The sequence below is a fragment of the Pieris rapae genome, chromosome 18, assembly GCF_905147795.1.
Source record: "Pieris rapae chromosome 18, ilPieRapa1.1, whole genome shotgun sequence".
Taxonomy (NCBI): domain Eukaryota; kingdom Metazoa; phylum Arthropoda; class Insecta; order Lepidoptera; family Pieridae; genus Pieris; species Pieris rapae.
In genome coordinates this window covers 940,703-962,218 of record NC_059526.1, presented here as the reverse complement: position 1 = coordinate 962,218, position 21,516 = coordinate 940,703, and the positions used below count along the sequence as shown (strand labels likewise).

General features: G+C 34.5%; 1 protein-coding gene across 4 annotated transcripts in view; it reads right to left on the bottom strand.

Annotated features, from left to right (window-relative positions):
• Positions 1 to 21,516, bottom strand: part of LOC110991611 — a 71,121-nt gene that overhangs the window by 48,863 nt on the left and 742 nt on the right. Inside the window, exon 2 of one of the 4 annotated variants that reach the window (XM_022257048.2) lies at positions 20,952 to 21,158. The exons of the other annotated variants lie outside the window; for them this stretch is intronic. Within the exon in view, the coding sequence (XP_022112740.2) occupies positions 20,952 to 20,974 (23 nt within the window). The 5' untranslated portion in view covers positions 20,975 to 21,158. The remainder of the gene's footprint in view (positions 1 to 20,951; positions 21,159 to 21,516) is intronic. 4 annotated transcript variants of the gene reach the window in all.

Sequence of the window (21,516 nt, the reverse complement as noted above, 5' to 3'; positions counted from 1 at the left end):
TTATCCTGTTGTGCCATATAACCTCCAAACGCCTATTTTCGAATGAAAAAAGCAAGTCGATTTATTTTTTATGATCACCAAAAAGTACACACCTAAATAAATTATTAGTACCTACATAATATTCGTCTGTATTGTCCGTTTTGGTTGTATCATAGTAGAAACTGTTATAATACGTATTGTTTTTTAAAGCATTTAATATATCATTATTAATACATACATATATAACAGTTAGGTAACTATTGGATAGCCTTTGTGATTTTATGAGATATTTTCCTTTATGATTGCCTATTGCCAGACAATCATAAAGAAAAAGCAATAAAATTCTAATAATGTAATTTTATTTTTAACTAAGTACTACAAGTAACAAGTTAAGAACACACGTAACTTAAGGAATCGTAATATTGCGACGCCTTGTTAAACTGTTAGCACATGACCGTGAAGTTAACATAATTTCATAAAAACAATACAAATTTCGTATACGTCCTTGTCCAGTTTCACTCCCAGTTAACGTTGATTCATATAATACACAATCAATAATTAAACCAGACAATTAAACCCGATGAAAAAACAACACGACCGTAGAATTGAAAATGAGAAAATCAGCTGATCCGAGATCCCGCTTACAGGCAATAAACATAAATGCCATTCGAGCTTCATTCATAAAATTGTTCACTTGAATTATTATACGTCCACGGGTGTAAGCGTGTGTAATACGGATCATTTGTGCGCCTTATTACCAAACAATGTCAATTATCGAGTTTTTATTTACATTCTTGTTTGAGGCGTTTGAGCGTTGCCGGCCTATAATTTATCGGTTGTTTCGCCTCTTTAAGACAACTGTATTACTATGCTGTGTTTTGTTTTGTCGGATGAAATATTATTTATTCTGAGAAACAGATTTGGTTTAAATTAAACTACCAGCCAACAGGATCGATTAAACATTACACATTAGTTTGCTTATTTATAGAAAGGTTTTTACGTTAAATTGCACATTAATCGATAAACATTAAAAGCTTTTATCGAACTTTATGACCACCTTATAACTTTAACATGTCAATTTAAGTACTTATTTTATTACTGTCTTTAATTTTTTAAACATAAACCTTCTCATTTTGATTAAGCACTTGGCACAATAAAAGGGATAGTTAACACCAAATTTGATATATAATTCCATAATGTTTAAACAGATACCATAAATTGGTTAAATGTTATATTATTAATATTTATATAAATGTTATATTATGAACAAAATTCGTAAATGTTTCGAGTACATTATAGCAGAAATGAAGTTGATAGAAATTGTCCATCTTTATAAAAGACACAATATAGCAAAGCATCTAGACAAAGTAGGCTGTCTGAAGTGGAAGGTGAGACTGGAAAACAAAACGAAACAATCTCTTTGAATATTATGGGTCGATAACATTTGATAATCCCCCACGAAAAACGGAATGATCTTTTAGTAGAAAGATCTAATGCTACTCCTAATAAACGATATTTCCAATTCCCTTATAAAATTGGCACACACTTTCCTTATCTAGTCAAATTGGTTCGAAAATAGATTGCATAGAATTCAACATTGGTGGTGCACGGAAAAAGCTGTTTTAAAAAACGCTCAGTTGTGCTAAGGACGTCCAGGTAAAACGGGTGGAATTTCGTATTCAGCCTGCCATCATACGACACCTATATAAGATTTCTACACGAAAACACGGCATTTTGTCTGTCACCAATGGACTTTGAACACCAGCGTACGGCAACCACCACTTCTTACCCTCACATTCATAACATACGGAAGTCATACGTAGCCTGAGCCTTAACACTGCCGATACACAAGAGTTAGACAAATGGAAGCCATACTCAGAGTTAGAGCAAAATATCGCTTCTCAGTGATATTCAGAAACGTGCGATCAATGGCTCTTACATTTGCTGGTCGTGTCCACATGTTTTAGGGACGACACCGCTTTTTATAAATTCGTATGTATGTAAATTTTGACATGTGTTTGTCCTAATTTTGTGGTCCACATAAAAAAAATTGAAAATCCAAAACATTAACTATATATCGCTCATAGATCTATGAAACAAACTCGTTGATTCTTCAAACAGTATGTCCCATATAGAAGAAAGTTAATAGACATTTCCGACATACTTGTCTTTTTTAAAAACACAAGTGAACAGTTAAAAGGGGAACATTGTTTGATGCCCCTATACCAGCGAAATGGCTGAACCCTCCATTTGCTTTTGTTTTACAACCATTAAGATATTTGAGTGGTGGAACACTGCATTTTTCAAAGACCTCTAGACAGTTAAAATGTTTTATTTAGCTTGATTACTCTTTAAACGAATCTAGTTAATTGAAGTGCTTTTGTTCTACAAAAACCTTGAAAATTTAGATATATCAATATAAAATTATGAAAAACACTATTTACATTAAGTTTTGGCATTTGATATTTATTTATTTTTTTATTTATTAACACTTCGTAGCAATACAATATAAAAAAAATTACTTAACATAAGTAATTAAAAGAAAAGGAGGGCAACTGGCGGCCTTATCGCTTTCGAGCGATTTCTTTCAAGCAACCACTCCATTTATTTTGGGTGAAAAATCTAAATATATTCCAAGTCCGTCAGAGCTCATTAAATGCCCGCTTGAACTTTACGTTAAAATTTTTATAACTTAAATTTTTCTCTTAAACTTTCAGCTCGAGTTTGGTTCCGTGGCGGTAGTTCTCAGGTGTGCGATAATTACATACACTTTTTGCTCTCCTAATTATTAACTCTTTTATAAGTGCCTACTTATATTTGGTCGTGAAAACCGATAGTCGTAACAACAGTTGACGTTATTATCAAGAAACTAATACAATAGAATTTAGCCGGTACCTTTGATTTCAATCAATATAATGTCTTAAATGGTTTTTACTATATGAAACTTATGTCAGGCTACTCTTACTTCAAAAAATATCTTGTATTTTAAGAGGTTTAATGTTTAAACTATGTATTTCTATCGCTTTTATGAATACATATTAGACATAATACATTTTATGAATACATATTACTAAATAGTGCAATACAATAGAGCGAGAGAGCTCTTTCGTAACTTGTATAAGATATATACATATATAGACTAGCGCGAGCTATCCCATATGTGAAAGACATTTCGCAGAACAGTCAATTCAATACGTTCAAAGGACTCCAATATTAAAACAGCTCTACCCCACATCGAAGATTATTATATATATTACGATTATTATATATTACGGTTATAAAATTAAGTAATGTACGAGAGAGCCGGTACGCATCGCTAGTTAACAATAAAACATTTGAACACAAACAAAACAATACCAGTAAATATGTCAGAGCTCGCATTCAGCACCAACTTTCCTCGGCATTCTGGAAAGTGGGACAACTCCTGTTTAAATTTTCTATTTCGGGCCCGTATAATTGAGATACTAAACGCGTAGCGTGTATAGATTCAACTCAAACCCGATTATTATTGGTTTTTTATTGCAGCATACAAAATTCTTATTATAAACTAATTAATAATATAAAAAAAGCCCGTTTAATTTCCAAACTTAACATATAGCTTAGATTTGTCATAACATTTGTCTTGTTATTACATAACAAGATTCCTAGATATCCTAGAATCTAGATTCCTTCAGTATCATTGATCTGAACCCCTTATCCTCCCTACAGGTTTTTCCAAATATCTCTGTCCTTGGCTTTCTTTCTACATTTCGTCCTAACGCTTCTATTTCTTCTAGACTGTCTTGCTGATAAACTAATATCATTCTCATATTGATTTAGAGGAGAGTTTATTGCCAGTTCTTCTCTTCCGTTCTACGCCCATGATTTGAGAACTGGCAGTAAATATAAAATTAGAAGCATTTAATTTTCCTTGTTTGACGTTCATAAGTGTACATTCAGTTACTTACCTACCTATCTGAATAAATGATTTTTGTCTATGACTTTTCTTTTTTAAGTAAATACTTACTTTTCTCGCCAACATGGAAAATACTTCAATTTTAATGAGTCAATATTCAATTAAGTCTAAAAAAATCCAAGTCCTTGTCTTAATTCTCTGTAGACGGCGCAACGATCAAGCGTAAGGCATTATAAAACATAAACTATTCATATCTGATCATGTATTACACCAGTGGCGCAACCCACAGGGGCTAGACAACTTTTGGCCTCAAATAAAAATATATATCATTAGCAAGCCTTCTGGCGAAGTGAACCCGTTTAGCCCCTATTATATGCATGATATCGATGCTCCGATGTAGGACGTGCAGGTTTCCCTGCAGTGTTTACCTTCACCGTAGTAAAATCCACATCATCATCATATATAATCCACATGGTACACAGCCGTGAATCGAAAGCTCCCAAGGCACCGAGCTTAGCACGAGCACATGTTGACACAGTTCTATATCACATTTACGGAATCATTATAACATCTAAAAATAACTTAATCACTAAAATTAGCATTGGAGCAAATGCTAAGTGAAAGTTCTCGGGCCTCGAGACGGGAGTTGTTTGCGTAATAGGAAACGATCCAACACTGCAAAACTTGTTGAAAGAATATCACCTCAAAAAAAGTTTCGTAACATTCTTTGATAACTTTTTAAACCGGGGATTTTCATTGTTGTATTTCACCACTTGCTAACTCGAGCATTGTTGACACTATGCTTTGGTTTATTATAGTTATATGATATATCTCCAAGAAGTTTGTCTCATAACGATATAAAATAAATAAATCAGTGGCGCTACAACCTCTTGAGGTCTTGGCCTCAGATTTCTGAATCTTTTTTCCAATGTGGTTAGGTCTCAGGTCTCCACGTTGTATTATATCCGGCTTTCGATTATTATTCGCTTTATTCGCCTGTGAGGCGTGGGGCGCACGAGGGGAAACACTGGAATATGTGAAATCCCCTTAACAATTTTTTTTTTGTGTTTCTTAATACTTAGGCGTAATAATAAATATTGGATGACCTCACAAAATTTAAGTAATTGTTGCATATTTCAAATTTGCTAGACAGCAATAGCAGATTTTTTTAAATCTTAATCATACCTACAAATTAAACTAAGTAATATAGTAATTGTGTGAAATTGTTAATTGAATTTTTGTTTATAATTCAGAGGTGCATAAATTGTTTGCTTCAATGGGACGATTAATTAAATATTTAGATGTAATAAGATTTGCTTAATGTGTGAGAAGCCGAACTAGCGAACTCGGGAAATAATGGCAAGCATTCTACCTTGAAAAACAAAAGCGAATGATCAGAATTTTACTGTAAATCTACATATGCTCTTTTTATAGGATCCCAGAGTAGCCCATGGATCCCGTTTTAGCGGCCCCGTTGCCGACCTTTGTTGTTGAATCTGTTCAAAATTCGAACACCCATTTTAGCGATTCAGTTGCCGACCTTTGAGGGAATGTTGAGTCTGATCAAAATTCGTCGACAGGTTCGCCCCCCTATTATATATTAAAAAAAAGTGAGAAAGTGGAGGGCCTTAGAAAACAATTGTTTAACTATCCAACTCCAAGCATCGACAGACAGTTGGTAGACGTATGGTAAAACAACTCCATACTGAGATATTTTAGCTATCGTACGTGGAAGTTTCTAAGGAAAACCGGCATACTGGCACTAAGTTTGCAAGGCCTTCGAGGAACCAGAGCAACGCACTGACCTTTTAAATACGTTATCAAAACCGGAACGTGAATTGATTTTATCGTGACGTAGCGTCAACTTCTATTTATAAAGTGATGTTCACGTTTATTTCCTGACACCATAAAAATTAAGACAAATACCTACAGAACACCAATATTTCATGTTTATCTCCAAACCCTTAGTGTAATATTTAGCAAATCGATAATAAAATTACAGAAGGCTATTTAGCTGCGGCTCTGACGCGGCATATGCTTTGGGAAAGGTAATATATATAGTAGAGTATATAGAGGATATAGCCGCCGTTGCATGCCTTTATACTTATTATGTTTTTTTTAATGCAACGAAATATGATTAAAAAAATAAATATATATATAAGTACATTTTACATATATCGGTAAATTTAAGTCTACTAAGCGATTCCGGTATCGTTCAATATGTATCGAAACGAACCAAAGTGGTGCAGTAAGGCCCTCTATCTCCGATTAGCTGGAGATAGAGCGCGAAAGAAGTGGAGTCGCAGGCATCAGCTAGTTTAAATATTAGGTGCCATGCAAAGGACAGAATCGTGCGCAAGGATAGTCCATGATCCTTGCTGAGAGGTCACTGCTGGCGTAAACGGGTTTAAAGTTAACGACCGTTTATAATTATGAAGGTTTCATGATAATTAAACTATTCTTTGCCGTACTAAATATCATGTGTTCGCACGCAAAGTAAACCCAGCACGTTCTCAAAGCACTAAAATAGGTATTGAGTAACTGGTATGGTGTGGTTATTTCTTGATTCTGTGTACTCCTAAACCTAAGTGACGTCAGGCCTGATAATATAATAGAATAAGTTATCATAACAATTGATTTTCTACATTCAGAATGCTTTAGTGGAGAATACAGTGTATATTAAACCAACACACACATATATAAACCAGACAAAAAGTTAATACACACAATAGTTATTCTGATAGACACCGTACAAAAACCGTGCAATATATTAATTAATAAAAATACACTGACTATAAATACATGTCAACCTATTGATACCCGAATCACCGTTTTTGAACTTATTTCAAAAATATCAGAATCGATTTAGATGAAATTTTAATTGTTCCCTAGTACTAGGGAAATACCTGGTTTATATGAAGATTCCGAGAAATACACGTTCTAAATAAAGCACAGATGAAGACTCAACAGATTCATGAAATTACATCATAATCTCGAACATAACGATCAAATGGATAACCTCCTTTTCCTTTTTGAAGTCGGAAAAAACCAAACGAGAAAGGAATTATAACATCAATAAAGTACGGTTTGACTGTTGGCCTAGTGGCTTCAACGTGCGACTTTCATCTCCGAGGTCGTTGGTTCGCTCCCCGGCTGCGCAATGGACTTTCTTACAATTAGAAAACCGAATTGTGTCAGGCACAAGAGGCTGATCCTACTTGCCAATTAGACTGAAAAATTATAATGAAACAGATGCAGAAATCTACGGCGCAGAACTAAAAAGGTTAAATCGCCACTAATTTTAAAGTAAGCTTTGACACTGGCAAATATACTATATGTTACACATTTACATAGTCAAATTCGTAAATGTATGATAAACTTCTTTTCCTCATGTTTGAAGCAATGACTGAATCTACGTATTCCTTTTTAGATCAGTTAAAACTTGAACTAAATACGCTGGCGACGACTCGAAATGAAAGCATTTGGTTTGGGCAACATCTTTTGCAACGCGTTACGCAACCTCCACCAGGCAAAGATTTAGTAATTAGCATGCTAATTGTGAGTAATTAAAGTTTTTTTCAATGTCTGCATCACGGTCCACGGTCATTGTAAAAAATTGTGAATTTAAATGATTATTATAATTTAAACGTTGCGATGCGAGTGGTCAGTCTAATATCGGTAATCAAAGAAATTAATTATGTAGTAATATGTCGCTAGGCCAATATGTTGTCTAAGGAACCATATAGTTTTAATAGTATGGATTTTCAGTTTCAAGTATTTTTATGTGTAAATACGACGACGAAACCCACCATCATCAGAAATAAAAAAATAAAATATTTAATTATTATTAAAATAGTAACTATTTAAATAATTTACACATTAACCTAGACTTACGACAGACGTGTGAAGTTGATGACTGATTATTAGGGTTAAAATTCATAAAAAGAGTATATTAATTAAAATAATATGAATAAAACTGCTGCTGTTATTATAATATATATATACAGATAAAAATGACCCATTATTTGAAATAATTTTGTTAGTCTTTCGTGACTATTAAGGCTGACCAAAACTTCAGGATATTTAAACTTTGTATCTACTAACTAAATAAATGAGTACATAGCACCGATTTTTCAGGAAACACGCTCATCTCTCTCTATCACAGCCTAAACACCATTCGACAGAAAGAGATGAACACTTAGTTGCAGTACAAGAATAGAATTATGGAATTATTTGTCCATTAATTATGATAAATTAACAAAGCTATCAATAACCAGATTTTCAAACACAAACATCGGATATGAGTCACACATGATAATGTTGAACATCTCCACATCTCATATATCAAAGAACGTGAAACTTGCTGCGCAGTATATAAAACATCGATAAAAAATGTGTTGCTATGCAGTCATTCTTGAAATCCTTATACTAAAACCAAATTCCAAAATCATTTATCATATTATGTAAAAGTTTGTAATACGTAATAGTGTAGTTGCCTGTAAGAGATCGCTCGAAACCGATGAGGCCGCCAATTGCCCTCCTTTTTATTTAATGATGTTCAATTTTTATATTGTAATGTAACGAAGTGGTCATAAATAAATATTATTTGTTATAAAGGGGATAAACGGGCAGGAAGCTCATCTGACAAGTGACACCACCGCCCATAAACACCAACATTGCCAGACGGTTCGCAAGTGCATTGCCGGCCGTTTAGGAATTGGTACGTCCTTTCTTGAAGGACCCTAAGTAGCATTGGTTTGGAAATACAGTGGTCAGCTGGGACCGCCACATAGTGTTAGCCGCAAAAACCGTCTTAAAAACGCTCAGTTGTGAAATAACAGACGTGAAGGTGATATAGGTGGAATTTCGTAGTCTCGACGATGATGAAACTCAGCTGCAGGTATTAATCGAAACTACTATACATATTTCTGTCCACTAATCGCCACACCAAAGTCACATACACTGAGATAGTCTGTGTCAAACCAGTGGGCAGCGATGAAATAACTCAAATGTACTATATTATTTGCATGAGCTGCCATCCAAAGGCGTACGCCGCAAACGAAGCATGCAATTATACACCTAATTATGTATTTAATATGCGAGCACTGCGCAGGGTTACGCATCAGCTGATGCCAGTATTAACGCTAATTTTATCCATCTTCAAAATAGGAGGTGATTTCAAAATAAAATATACCCTTGGAATTTTATGAGTACGTTTAGTGGTCAACGGTTTTTATTCAGCTAAATAGATTATCTTATAATTTAAAGTGCACCTTTTCGGGGAATTTCATAAACAAATCACCAATCTTTGAGTTTAATTCATCAAACTGTATTAGGTAGGAGAGCGTAGAAATATGTCCGTTTCATGAATAAATCATCCTTAATTTTTATATATGTATATTGGGATTTTACATATTTTACATTTTGACAGTAGTGACAAATGTTAGAGTATGTATAACTTTTTAGATAGAACAGTAATAAGGTAAAAGTTAGAATTTAGAAACAACTATTATATCATAATTATAATCAGCTGCAAATAGACAATTTTACGAAAACACCAAAATCTGTCTTGTCAGAATAAGAAATACAGCCCTAAGTCAAGATCACAATAAATAAATTACTTTATATCATTAATTTCAGAATTTTTATTATTATTTAAGTATACATATTAATTGGTAATTACTATATAGTAACAGCGACGTATAAGAAATATAAAGCAGTTGATAAATTAGATATATTTGGTTCTACCATTTAGAATCGAGCTGTTTTGTGTCGCTTGCTTGGCATTTTTGTCCATAGTACCTTGTGCTATCTCTTTCTATCATTTGTCCCGCTCGCTCTACGTCAATACTAACGAACGTATAGTGCTTTTTGTCTGAAGCAAAATTCACCTAATTTCAACCAAGACAACTGCGTAAAATTGTCCTGCATTTGTTCACATTTAAAAGAAAATACAGATTTATACTTAAGATTCTCGTCATCATAGATATACTTGAACCATCGAATTGTAACAACTAAAGTTTTGATTAATACTTTAACTTTAATCCACACAAGTTAAAACAGCAAATCATTAATCATTAAAAATCTACAAGCTTATTTCGAATAAGTTATATTTCAGCCAATCTGAATATATAAACATTTTTTTTTATAGAACAAACGGGCAGGAGGCTCACCTGTTAAGTGATACCGCCGCCCATGGACACTATCAATGCCAGAGGGCTCGCGATTTCGTCGCCGGCCTTTTAAGAGTTGGTACGCTGTTTTTTTGAAGAACCCTAATAACTAATCTTTAATATCCATATGTATTTCATAATGCAACTCATCGCAAAAAACCTCTATTTCTTATTCAGTACTTAAGACAAGTTAAGAAAAATATTAATTATAAATATTAACCGTTGGTTAATTTAAATAAATAAAAGATTATTTCATGCGCTTTGCACAATACAAAGGTTGCGGAATTTTCACGAATGCAAATTATAAATAGCCATTATATTTAATAGTTGAGGACAACCCTTGGGGCCTTGGACGCAGTGGTAAGTGGCAAAAGGCCGGGTATAATTCACCTTTAATTATATGTTTTTAAATAGACTACTATAAATAGATAAAACTGCAAAATTTTGATGGAAAACTTGTCGTGTTTCAGTTAGGACCGGAATAAAAATATTTCATTTCTTGCTTGTTCACAAACCCAGGACCAGGTTTACCCAGGGTAGAAAGGACTAGAAGAACTACCAAGAAACTCTACAACTAATTGTAAAGTCAGTGACAAACTATTACCTTCAGCAGTTAAGGGCCGGATGAAGGTTCGTCCAATGGTCACACCAAAACCTGACAATGCAAGCATCAGATGGTTCCTATATGTTACATTGTATGCGTAGCCTGTTAAAAATTTAGGATCTGTTGTCTAATCAGTGGGTTTGGGTTCTTGTAAATAAATTGAGTCCGAGTTGCAAGAAAATGTTTGTTTAATTTGAACAGTCTTTCAAAAGGCACCTGTCGAAATACATGAAATCAGTAATCAATTTACAAAATAAAATAAGAAAAGAAAATGCTTATATATATATATATACCTTTTGAATAATTTAACAATACTTTCACAAGACGATTATTTAAATATTTCACAATACAAATCCAGACAAAACTTTGGAGCTACTTTCTTTACAGTTTTTACTTGCTTGCTCCCTGACAATGAAGTAAAATGCTAATGCCAATGACAAGTGATGTCAACTACATAATAGGGATGGGATTGGGTAAAGTCAGCTGTCAGTTGATCAAACTTCAACACTCCTCCTTGATTAACTTACAGCGGAGCATCTCAAATGTTCTTCTGTTGAGTGGTTTCGTCAGGATGTCTGCAATCTGTTGGCTGCTTTCAACATGTTGCAGTGTCACTGTGTTGCCGATATGTTGCTGAATGTACTTCCTGGGTATTTCGATGTGTTTCTTTCCTCTGGTTGTCTTTCCTTCATGAGCGTTCTGTAGCATGTGTATTGCGGACATGTTGTCGACTTTCAGGTTGATTGGCTGATCACCTTCCAGAATTCCAAGTTCAACAGCTATTCTCTTTATCCAGCACACATCGTCAATCACAGACACCGCAGCTCGATACTCGGCTTCTGCAGTAGAGGTAGCCACTAGACGCTGCTTCTGAGAGTACCAGATGATCGGTCCTCCTCTCAACACTAGCACACCACTCGTCGACTGTCCTGTCTCAGAGTCTCCTCCAAAGTCTGAGTCAGTGTATGCCACAAACTCCTTGTCTCCTCCGAAGTAGATTCCAGCAGTTGCAGTTCCTCGCAGGTACTGGAAAACTCGTTTTACCATTGCCTGATGACTCTTCATTGGTTTGTTGCAGAATCGACTGAGGTAGTTCACAGCAAAGCTGATGTCAGGCCTAGTTATTGTAGCGAGGTACAACAAACTCCCTATTGCTTCGCGATAGTTATTATTCGCCGGAAGTGCCTCATCGTTCTTGAAATCTGCCTTCTGTGAAACCATTCCTTGTTCAATTGGTGTGGATGCTGGGTTGCACTCATCGAGTTTCATCTTTCTCAGTATCTTTGCCGTGTAACGTGGCTGACTCACGAAGATACCATTGTTGTCATTTTTGATCTCCATGCCCAAGTACGTCAGTTTGTCCTGAGCTCTTTTGCTGAAAGTGATCTGAAACTCATTGCTGATCTCTCTCAACAGCCTGTATATTTCTTTCTCATTTTTCCCAGCTATCAGACCATCATCCACGAACAGAGATAACATAATACTCTTGTCCTTGTTGTAATATATGCACGGGTCGTCATCGGTGTTGACTAGTCCTAACTGTTGTTCAAAGTACTTGGTGACCCTTTCGTTCCACATTCGTGGAGCTTGTTTTAGACCATACAGACTCTTGTTCAATTTGCAGACTTTCTGGGTTCCATCTTTAAATCCTTCGGGCTGATTCATGTAGATGTCCTGATCCAGGTTACCATACAGAAAGGCTGTCTTCACATCGAACGAAACTAACTTCATTTTCTCCGATGCTGCATGACTCAGAAGTAGACGAATTGACGCATGTCGGGCTACTGGGCTGAAGGTCTCTGCGTAGTCCACTCCCTCTTTCTGTTCGAATCCTCTGGCTACTAGTCTAGCTTTGTACTTTCCGTCCGCTTTCTCTCGCAGTACCCACCGACAAGTTATTGGCTTCACTCCTTCAGGACAATTGACCAGCTTCCAAGCTTCCATTTCTAATAGTGAATCGTACTCCTCCTGCATTGCTTGCCTCCACTTCTCATCTTTCAGTGCCTCACTCACCGGGATATCCTCAGTTTCGCCTATCATGGCAACTTGTGCGCTCTTTCCTCCACGCCGGGATTCAAGTACGCAGTCTTTCAGTCTCGGTGGTGGTTGCAGAATTCGACGATCTCGCAGAATTCTCCTTTCTGGTTCTTCTTCTGTCTGTCTTGTCCTTTCGTTGTCGCTGGATTCCTCTGCACTTTCTCCTGTTGTCCAATTTTCTTCTTCGTCTGACTTGCTGCAGCTCTCTTCTTTCTTCTCAGTTGCTTCTTCTGTCGATGTCTCAAGTTCAGTGCCTTGCCTCAGTCTCAATTTCTCTTCATTGAAGATTACATTGTCAGAGCTAACAACTTCTCTCTTTTCCTTCAGATAGACTCTGTAGCATGGTGAGTCAATGTCATAGCCTACCAATATTCCTTTTTCTGACTTCCTATCAATCTTGCCTCTCTTTTGTCCTTGTACAAGTACGTAGCATTCACATCCGAAAGGTCGCAGCTTTTCAATCTTCATTTTCCTACCGAACCACAATTCTGCTGGACTGCTCCCTGGTACGTTGCTGGTTCCGGTTTGGTTTATTGTAAAGATTGCATAATTCATTGCCTCTGCCCACAGTCTCTCGTCCAATTCATTTCCATGTATGGCTGCTCTTGCTGCCTCGACAATCGTTCTCATTTCTCTCTCCACTCTTCCATTCTGTTCTGGAGTGTGAACATTTGTGAAGGTGTGAAAGATTCCTAGTTTGTCCATCAACTCTTTGGTTGTTGCATTCTTCAGTTCGGTGCCATTGTCAGATCTTAGACTCTTCACTCTTCTTCCCAGCTGATTTTCAACTAGTCTCAAGTAGCTTGCAATCTTTTCTGGAGCTTCACTTTTCGTCTTCATAAAGTAACAGCTTCGGTAGTGCGTGAAATCATCCTTGAACATGAGCCAGTACTTTGCTCCTCCCAGTGATGGAATGTTCATTTCGCCAGTGTCGATGTGCACAAGATCTAATGGCTTCTCAGCTGTCTTTGGGTTGGTTGGGTGTGAGATACGATGTTGTTTACCATATGTGCACCCTGTGCACACATAGTCGTCCCAGTCGTCGACATATTTTATTCCTTTCCTCTTCAGAATGTCCCTCACATACTTGACATTTTGATGGGCGAGTCTCTCATGCCACACTCTGATTGACTGGACCATCAGACTAGTCTGTTCTTCTCTCCTGAGCATCATTTGGTAGAGATTTCCTTTGCGTTTTGCTATAGCCACAATGTCTCTGCCATCCTGACTATAGAACGTTGACTCGTTTCCATTTGCTTTCTGAATGTGTCCTTTGTCCAACATCTGGCTTACTGAAAATAAATTAAAATTAAGATTTGGTACGTAAATCACATCCTCAAGAACAACTGGGTACCACTTTTGACCATCAAAAGCTTCCATCTCAATATTTCCTACTGCAACGCCATCTAGTGTGGTTGAATCTCCTATCACAATTGGAATTGGCTCATCCAGTTCGACAAGTTGAACAAACCACTCTCGGTGAGATGTCATGTGTTGGCTGGCTCCACAGTCTTGATACCATGAAATGTTCCTGTCCTTGGAGAGATTGTTGTCTATTGTTGAGAGTGCTGTAGTTAGGAAGGCTTTTCTGCGTGGTTTTTCATTAGCTGGTTTGCTTCCTTCATTTCGAGCATCACATTCCTTTGCAAAGTGTCCCTTTTTCTTACAAATGTTGCATGAATACTTTTGTTTGCAGTATTCAATGTATTTTTGGCACGGTTTACCTCTGCATTCTTTGATCACATGTCCCTTCTTGCCACATTTGTAACATCCGATCTGAGATTTGTCCTGTCTGTTACTTGACGACTGTCCGTGTTTTTCTTTTCTCACCATGAGAGCATTGTTGGTGCTGCCCTCAGTGTTCGTTGTTTCCTTGTGTCTTTCATCTTCAAGCCTCAAACGTTCCATCAAAGTTTCTACGTTCCTGTTTGCTCCTGTCACGTTGTCCCAAGATGTCCTGAAATGTGCCAGTTTAGGTGGTAGTACACTCATGATCCTGGTCATGATCCAGCTTTCTCTCATAGGATCATTTTCAGTGGAGATCTCTTCGGCAAGATCCAAAATCTCCATGCAGTTCTCAATTGCAGATTTGTTTTCATCATATTCAAAGGTAAAGAATTTAATGCGGGACATTTCAAGAGTTACATCTGTTTTGGTACCATACAAACTAACTAACTTATCTATCATTTCTTTGGCAGTTTTGCAATTTGCTATTTTGTTAGCTATTTTACTATTCACATTTAACCCTATCAATGTTTGAGCTTCGATATCTTTCTTTGTCCAAGCTGAAACGGTTGCCTCAGATACAGAACCTGTTGGTCTAGGCTTAACACCTGATACAATATCAAACAGTTCTTTGTTTTTAAGAGCTAAATTTAACTTGAATCGCCATGAAATAAAATTTACATTTCCTTGACTATCTTCGCTCAACATTTCTAATTGTGACTTGACAGTATCCATTTTGTTTTAAGTTTTAACAATTTAACTAGTTTCTGACAGTCTACGTTTTTACAAAATAAAACAAAACCTTCGTGGCGATTTTCAGACTTAAAGTGACTTGCGTGTTCGTTGCTGCACGTTGATTTGCTGTGCGTTGACTTCTCCAATGTTGTTGACTTTGATAACCTCAAATTGGCCTCATGGATCCTGACACTTTTGTTGCTTTCGTCGGCTTTTCCTTGCTGTGTCGTCCTCAATTCCAACGTTAAGAACCTTCACGGCTGTTCTGGGCCCATAACCTGTTGTCTAATCAGTGGGTTTGGGTTCTTGTAAATAAATTGAGTCCGAGTTGCAAGAAAATGTTTGTTTAATTTGAACAGTCTTTCAAAAGGCACCTGTCGAAATACATGAAATCAGTAATCAATTTACAAAATAAAATAAGAAAAGAAAATGCTTATATATATATATATACCTTTTGAATAATTTAACAATACTTTCACAAGACGATTATTTAAATATTTCACAATACAAATCCAGACAAAACTTTGGAGCTACTTTCTTTACAGTTTTTACTTGCTTGCTCCCTGACAATGAAGTAAAATGCTAATGCCAATGACAAGTGATGTCAACTACATAATAGGGATGGGATTGGGTAAAGTCAGCTGTCAGTTGATCAAACTTCAACAGGATCCATGTTTATAATTAGTTTTGTAAATAAAGGCTATTGTTATTGTTTCCTTTTAGTGAGATGCGGCCTATCTAGGAGATGCTCAATTCAGATTTAACCTTTAGTTAGAAAGTTCTGCTCTTAAGGAAAGATTAATGTATTTATATATCTTTGAAAATATTTAACGATTTTTCTGCTCTCTCTCTGTTTTGGTAAGTTTTTAGTTGACTATATTTTATTATATTGGATTATTAATTATGTTTCGCATTATTGCACTTCTTCTATATTATTTTATTTACTATTTTCTATAAAAAGGATTGCCTTACTAAGCGATTAGTAGGGATAAGATAACCCATTGCACCCAGTTTTTTTTTACGTTTTTTATTATTTACTTAATTAATACACGAAAATGAAAAAGTGTAAGGTAAATAAAACGTTAGACAGGTCGGGAAATATTCTAAAACTATAAATACACTATTCTATCCCTTTTCATTGTAGCGGAAACATGATTTGACGGAAAAGGACTAGTATATATTCATTGGAGCTGTATCACCATTTAGTTTTTATAAAAGATTAGGTTAATATTTATTTTATTATTTACAGCAAATATTGTCGAGTCACAATACGCTTGCTTATTTTCTAAGGCAGTTGATTCACTATGACATAAACATTACATTTGTAAAATTCTATTTCCTAATAATAGCAATAACTTCTCATAGTTTCTCTCATATATCAAGATGTTTTTATTTGTCCTCATTAATATACTAAACAACGATTAACATCATAAACCTAATTTTATTATTCCCTGTACACCATTCAGTTAAAGGATAAAGATGTTTCTAAACTAGAAAGTCAAATACAAGCACAAGGTTTTGTTTATTGTGAAACTCGTAAACAATACGACAATCGGTTAAAAATTAATAATTTATTAGTTAACTGAATAAGTCGAATCGTGTCGTGTAAAGTAAAAACTTATAATAAATAGAAATTTCTATAAAAACATTTATATTGTTTTAATTACAATGGCAGCTGTATATACAATTTATCCGATTAAAAAAATTACGATTGCTTCACAGAAACAGCGTCAAAGAACAAACGTATATATTTCATACAATAATCTATTATACTCCTATTTAGCAGACACTCATTACTAACAATGATAAACAATTCAATCAATATTATATACTTTCTTTAATATATGAAAACTGGCCGTAGCGTTCTGTTCCATTATGGGACCCGCTTCAAAGAACGGACTATCCAATATAAAAATAACTTTTCGTTTCAAACCAGAATTCCTTAACGTTTAACCGTGTAATATAAAGTAGATTTATACCGTATAAGATATATATAAGTAAATAATACATCAATATATTAGTACACTGTTTGGTATATTTTTATATACCAAACAGTGGACTGCACAAATAAATACGAAATATTGTAACTTCACAAAGTCATAATATTGCATGAAGCGACCCACTTCAGTTGAGTTGGCGATAACGAAGATATTTCCAGAGGCCTAAGCGACACTACAGATCGGTAGACCATATTAAATCAAGTCAAAGACTTCCCTGCCTTTGAATGAAAATTCCTTGTAAACAAAGAAAACAACAGATTACATGTAGCCCATGTAGACAATTTATATATACATATTTTATATATACATATATTATATATACAAATTCTTCAAGTACCGTAATCTTATTTTATAAAAATAGTGAATAATATCAGTGGCGCTACAAATATTTTAGGTCTGGGCTTCAGATTCATGATCAATTGTCAATCAAGGCAAGTAGGTGATCAGACTCCTGTGCTTGACACACGCCGTCGACTTCTTGGGTCTAAGGCAAGCCGGTTTCCTCACGATGTTCTCCTTCACCGTTCGAGCGAATGTTAAATGCGCACATAGAAATAATATCCATTGGTGTCGCTGAGAATCGAACCCGTGAGCTCTGACAGTCGCACGTAAAAGCCACTAGGCTAAAAATGCTCAAAACCCAATTAACTTTCATGAAATATAACCAACTTGAAAAAACTTGAGGTTTACAATTCGACATGGATTTTTAGTGCGAATTCTCCTAATTTTCCATTTATGTTTGACATCACAGTACTTAAGATACTGTCTTGGAAAACGTTTTCGAAAACGCGCCTTTGTTTTGCCGTCTCGCCGAAAGACTTAAAAGACATTGAACTATCACCTCTCAATGTCAGTGATAAAATTAATGGAACAATTATAATTAAACGCTTAATCGCTATTACGGATGTGACGAAAGCAATGCAAATAAGTACTACAGTTAAAATTTTTGTGGGTTAAGAAAAACAAAGAATTAGCTCACAATTAAAATCTTAAACATAAGAAACGCTAAATTCAGTTAAAACTCGGGCTTTAATGAGTTTAAGACAAGTAAGATTCGAAAAACAGCAGTATTACTATACATATATACATATACACCATACCTAACAAATATCAGAGGTACCCGAAACAACACAATATTATAGGATGCTGGCCAAAATACCAAAATTCCATACAAAAGCAAAAATTACCTAAAGTAAAACACAATTCAGTGGCATGCTAAGTGAGAATCTTCTCAGGCATCTGGAAAACGATCAAAGAGTTTTGACAAAGACCTGAACTCAGGATCAGACCTCATGATTATTAAGTTATTCCTAAACCTAAGCATTATTACAGAAATGAAATAAACTAGACATAAATTATTTCATTTAATTTGTATGTTAGTGTACAGGAACTAAACCTACAAACAACTAACAAAAAAGCCTAAAACACCTGATAATATAAAATTACAAATTATATTTAATTTAGCTCATATTCTATTGAATCTTAAGCTAAAATAAAAGAATATATTCCATAGTTTTTAAACTTGCCCCTAAATGTTGTATTACATTATACACACATGCAAATTTTTTTACTTATTCTATTGTAGATGTTGAAATACATGTCAAAAGTTAAAGGTTAATGTTTATTCCTTGTTTATGTATGGGAATCTGTTGTTTTAATGAATAATTGATAAAATTGTAGTTCAATGTCACTAAAGCAGGATTTGTTTAGATATGCCACAAATCTGTGACCTTGAACAATTGGGAACAGATAGTTTGGTTATTTTAATACATAAAGATCTTAAATTCTATATAATACATTCAAACACAATGTAAGTATATATAATGATAGTTTCAATCAGGGCAATACAATAACCATTTTACTATATAAATGTGTAGAAATGTGTTTACTGGGGGAGAGACTCACTAATTATTCCTAAATTGTTTTATTAGATATGTGTATGAATATCAGTTTTAAAATAGTTGTATGGAAGTCATTGTGTAACTTAAAGCATAAAATTTAGAAAAAAACCCATTTCTTTCGGGCTGTGTCAATCTATGTCACTATGTTCAAATACCTAACAACAATAAACTTTGTTTATCACAATTGACAGGGCTTAAGTAGCTAAAAGTATTTAAACTTTAGTTAGTACCAATGACATAATTCATGAAAAACTATAATATAGATACTATTATAACTATAGATCTACAGGCTAAAAAAAGGCTGGACATGTCTATGCTGTTACCCTATGCTGTTACATAAGCATGGAAAACCCAAAAACCCGAGGTTCGAGTTAATAATTTATTCATGTAGGAAAAAATATTATTGATGTTTTATGCAAATTTAAAAAAAGCTGCAGAATAATCTCTACATGTGGTAAAAACATGCATGTTATAAAGTTATAATATAATCATAATAAATAATCCATAATTAGTTATAATACATAATATTATTTATGTAGTGTTGACATGAAAGTAATTAAAGCCTATTACATAAAACATGCTTAACTCAGTGTTAAATCTATATCTTTGTGTTGGTGAAAAATGTGTATGAAACCTAACAAACATCTAAATTAAAACACAATATCTTACTGTATTTCTAATAAAAATACAAGTATGACACAATTCTTCTTATTTCCACTATGCAATTATGTATATAAATATGCTATGATATTGACATTATAAACAAATTCTTATTACATTAAATTTTACATTATTCAGCAGAGGTTTCATCTAGATTTTAGGTAATATGTGACTTTAATTAACTTTTAAGATCTAGTTCACAAGAGCTGCTTGCAATTCTTAAATTATCTTTATAATAAATAGAAATAGACAATTAAGTTTCATCACTACCAACCATGAATTATAAGTATAATTACCTACTTATTAAACCATTATTCTTTATGGTTCAGAGGATCGGCACAAATTACAAAATAGGGGTCTCCTCCACTAAAATATACCTAAGTATACTTATAAAAGGTTTAAGACAGTCATAATGTTAATGTTCTCAATTTATAGAACAAACTATATTAAAATATTTAGTCAATTACATAGCTCTAGTGAATAAAATCATCCGTTAGAGCTTTAATATCTGCCTGAAGTAAATGTATGTATCTGTATGAAAAAAAACAAGTTGGAGCAAATCTGTAATCATATGTGAGAAACCCTGAGAGTAAATTTTATTGAACATAGCTGACTAAAATTGTTACGGCTAATGGCGACGTGTATCTCGCTCGTATATAATATATACATATTAATATTAAGTTTCTCATGTAAATAAAATATTTCTGTTTTTGTAATGAGAAATAAAGTTCTTTAAACATAAACATAAATTATTAATATCAAATTTATAGAAAATATTACAGGATAGTGTTTGTTAAATGTTTTTACTGACTTATTAGAGATACGCACAACTACTAAAAATATAAACAAGGCAAAAATATAACAGGAAGCTATAACTACAGCTAAAGTAAGGTAACTAGGTATTAGAAAAAATATAAGGTTCTTATTGACTTGAATAAATTAAATAAGTTTAACTTAGCTCAAGTAAATTTGATCAGGCTATATAAGCGAGTATTGATGATTAAATATCTATTGATTATGATTGTGAGGTTTATCATGTTTGTAAAAAGGTTTATACATTTAAAGTTGTGTTTGTAGATCATAATATTGACTCAGTACTTGTTAATCATGTCAGGGTCAAAAGCAATAGATCAACATCACCTGAGCTAGCAGACCAATCGCTTCAGTTTTCATAAAAGGATAGCATAGCAAAGAATAACTTGGCATCACTGAACTCCTTGGAAAATAGTGAAACATAATTACCAATTAATGTGGAACTGCTGCATTTGATAGACAGTTGAAACAAAGATTATGTACTGTCCTTGGTAACACAGTTTGTATTTAGCAAACACATTTTACACACTATCAACAAAGTATCTATAAAACTTGTGTTCTTACATACACTTTTATGCTCACTGCAGTATCCAATATCTTGACGATTCGCGAATTCAGCACAAATCACGGCCTAACCTCAAAATGCACACTAATTGAAACAAATGACAAGCACAGATGTTTTCAAACACATTAATTATAGACTCGATGTAAACACAGCGAGGATATTACGCGAAATTTGATAAATAACGTAAAAAGCAGCCGTTCATGTTAGCAGTATAGATTTGTGAGCAAAATGCTTTGTTTGAACTATGTACGTAGTTACAGCCTTCGCTCATCGCTGCACTATAGTATAGATATACGCGTACGTTAGGTATGTATCGTGCACGACGTATTATATGCACATAGCCATAATTCACTCGGTCGTTTCGTGAGCGCCAGGCGAGCCCGACTCATGAACGGCGGCCTCCCACCGCCCAAGATGGACAAAGGGCGG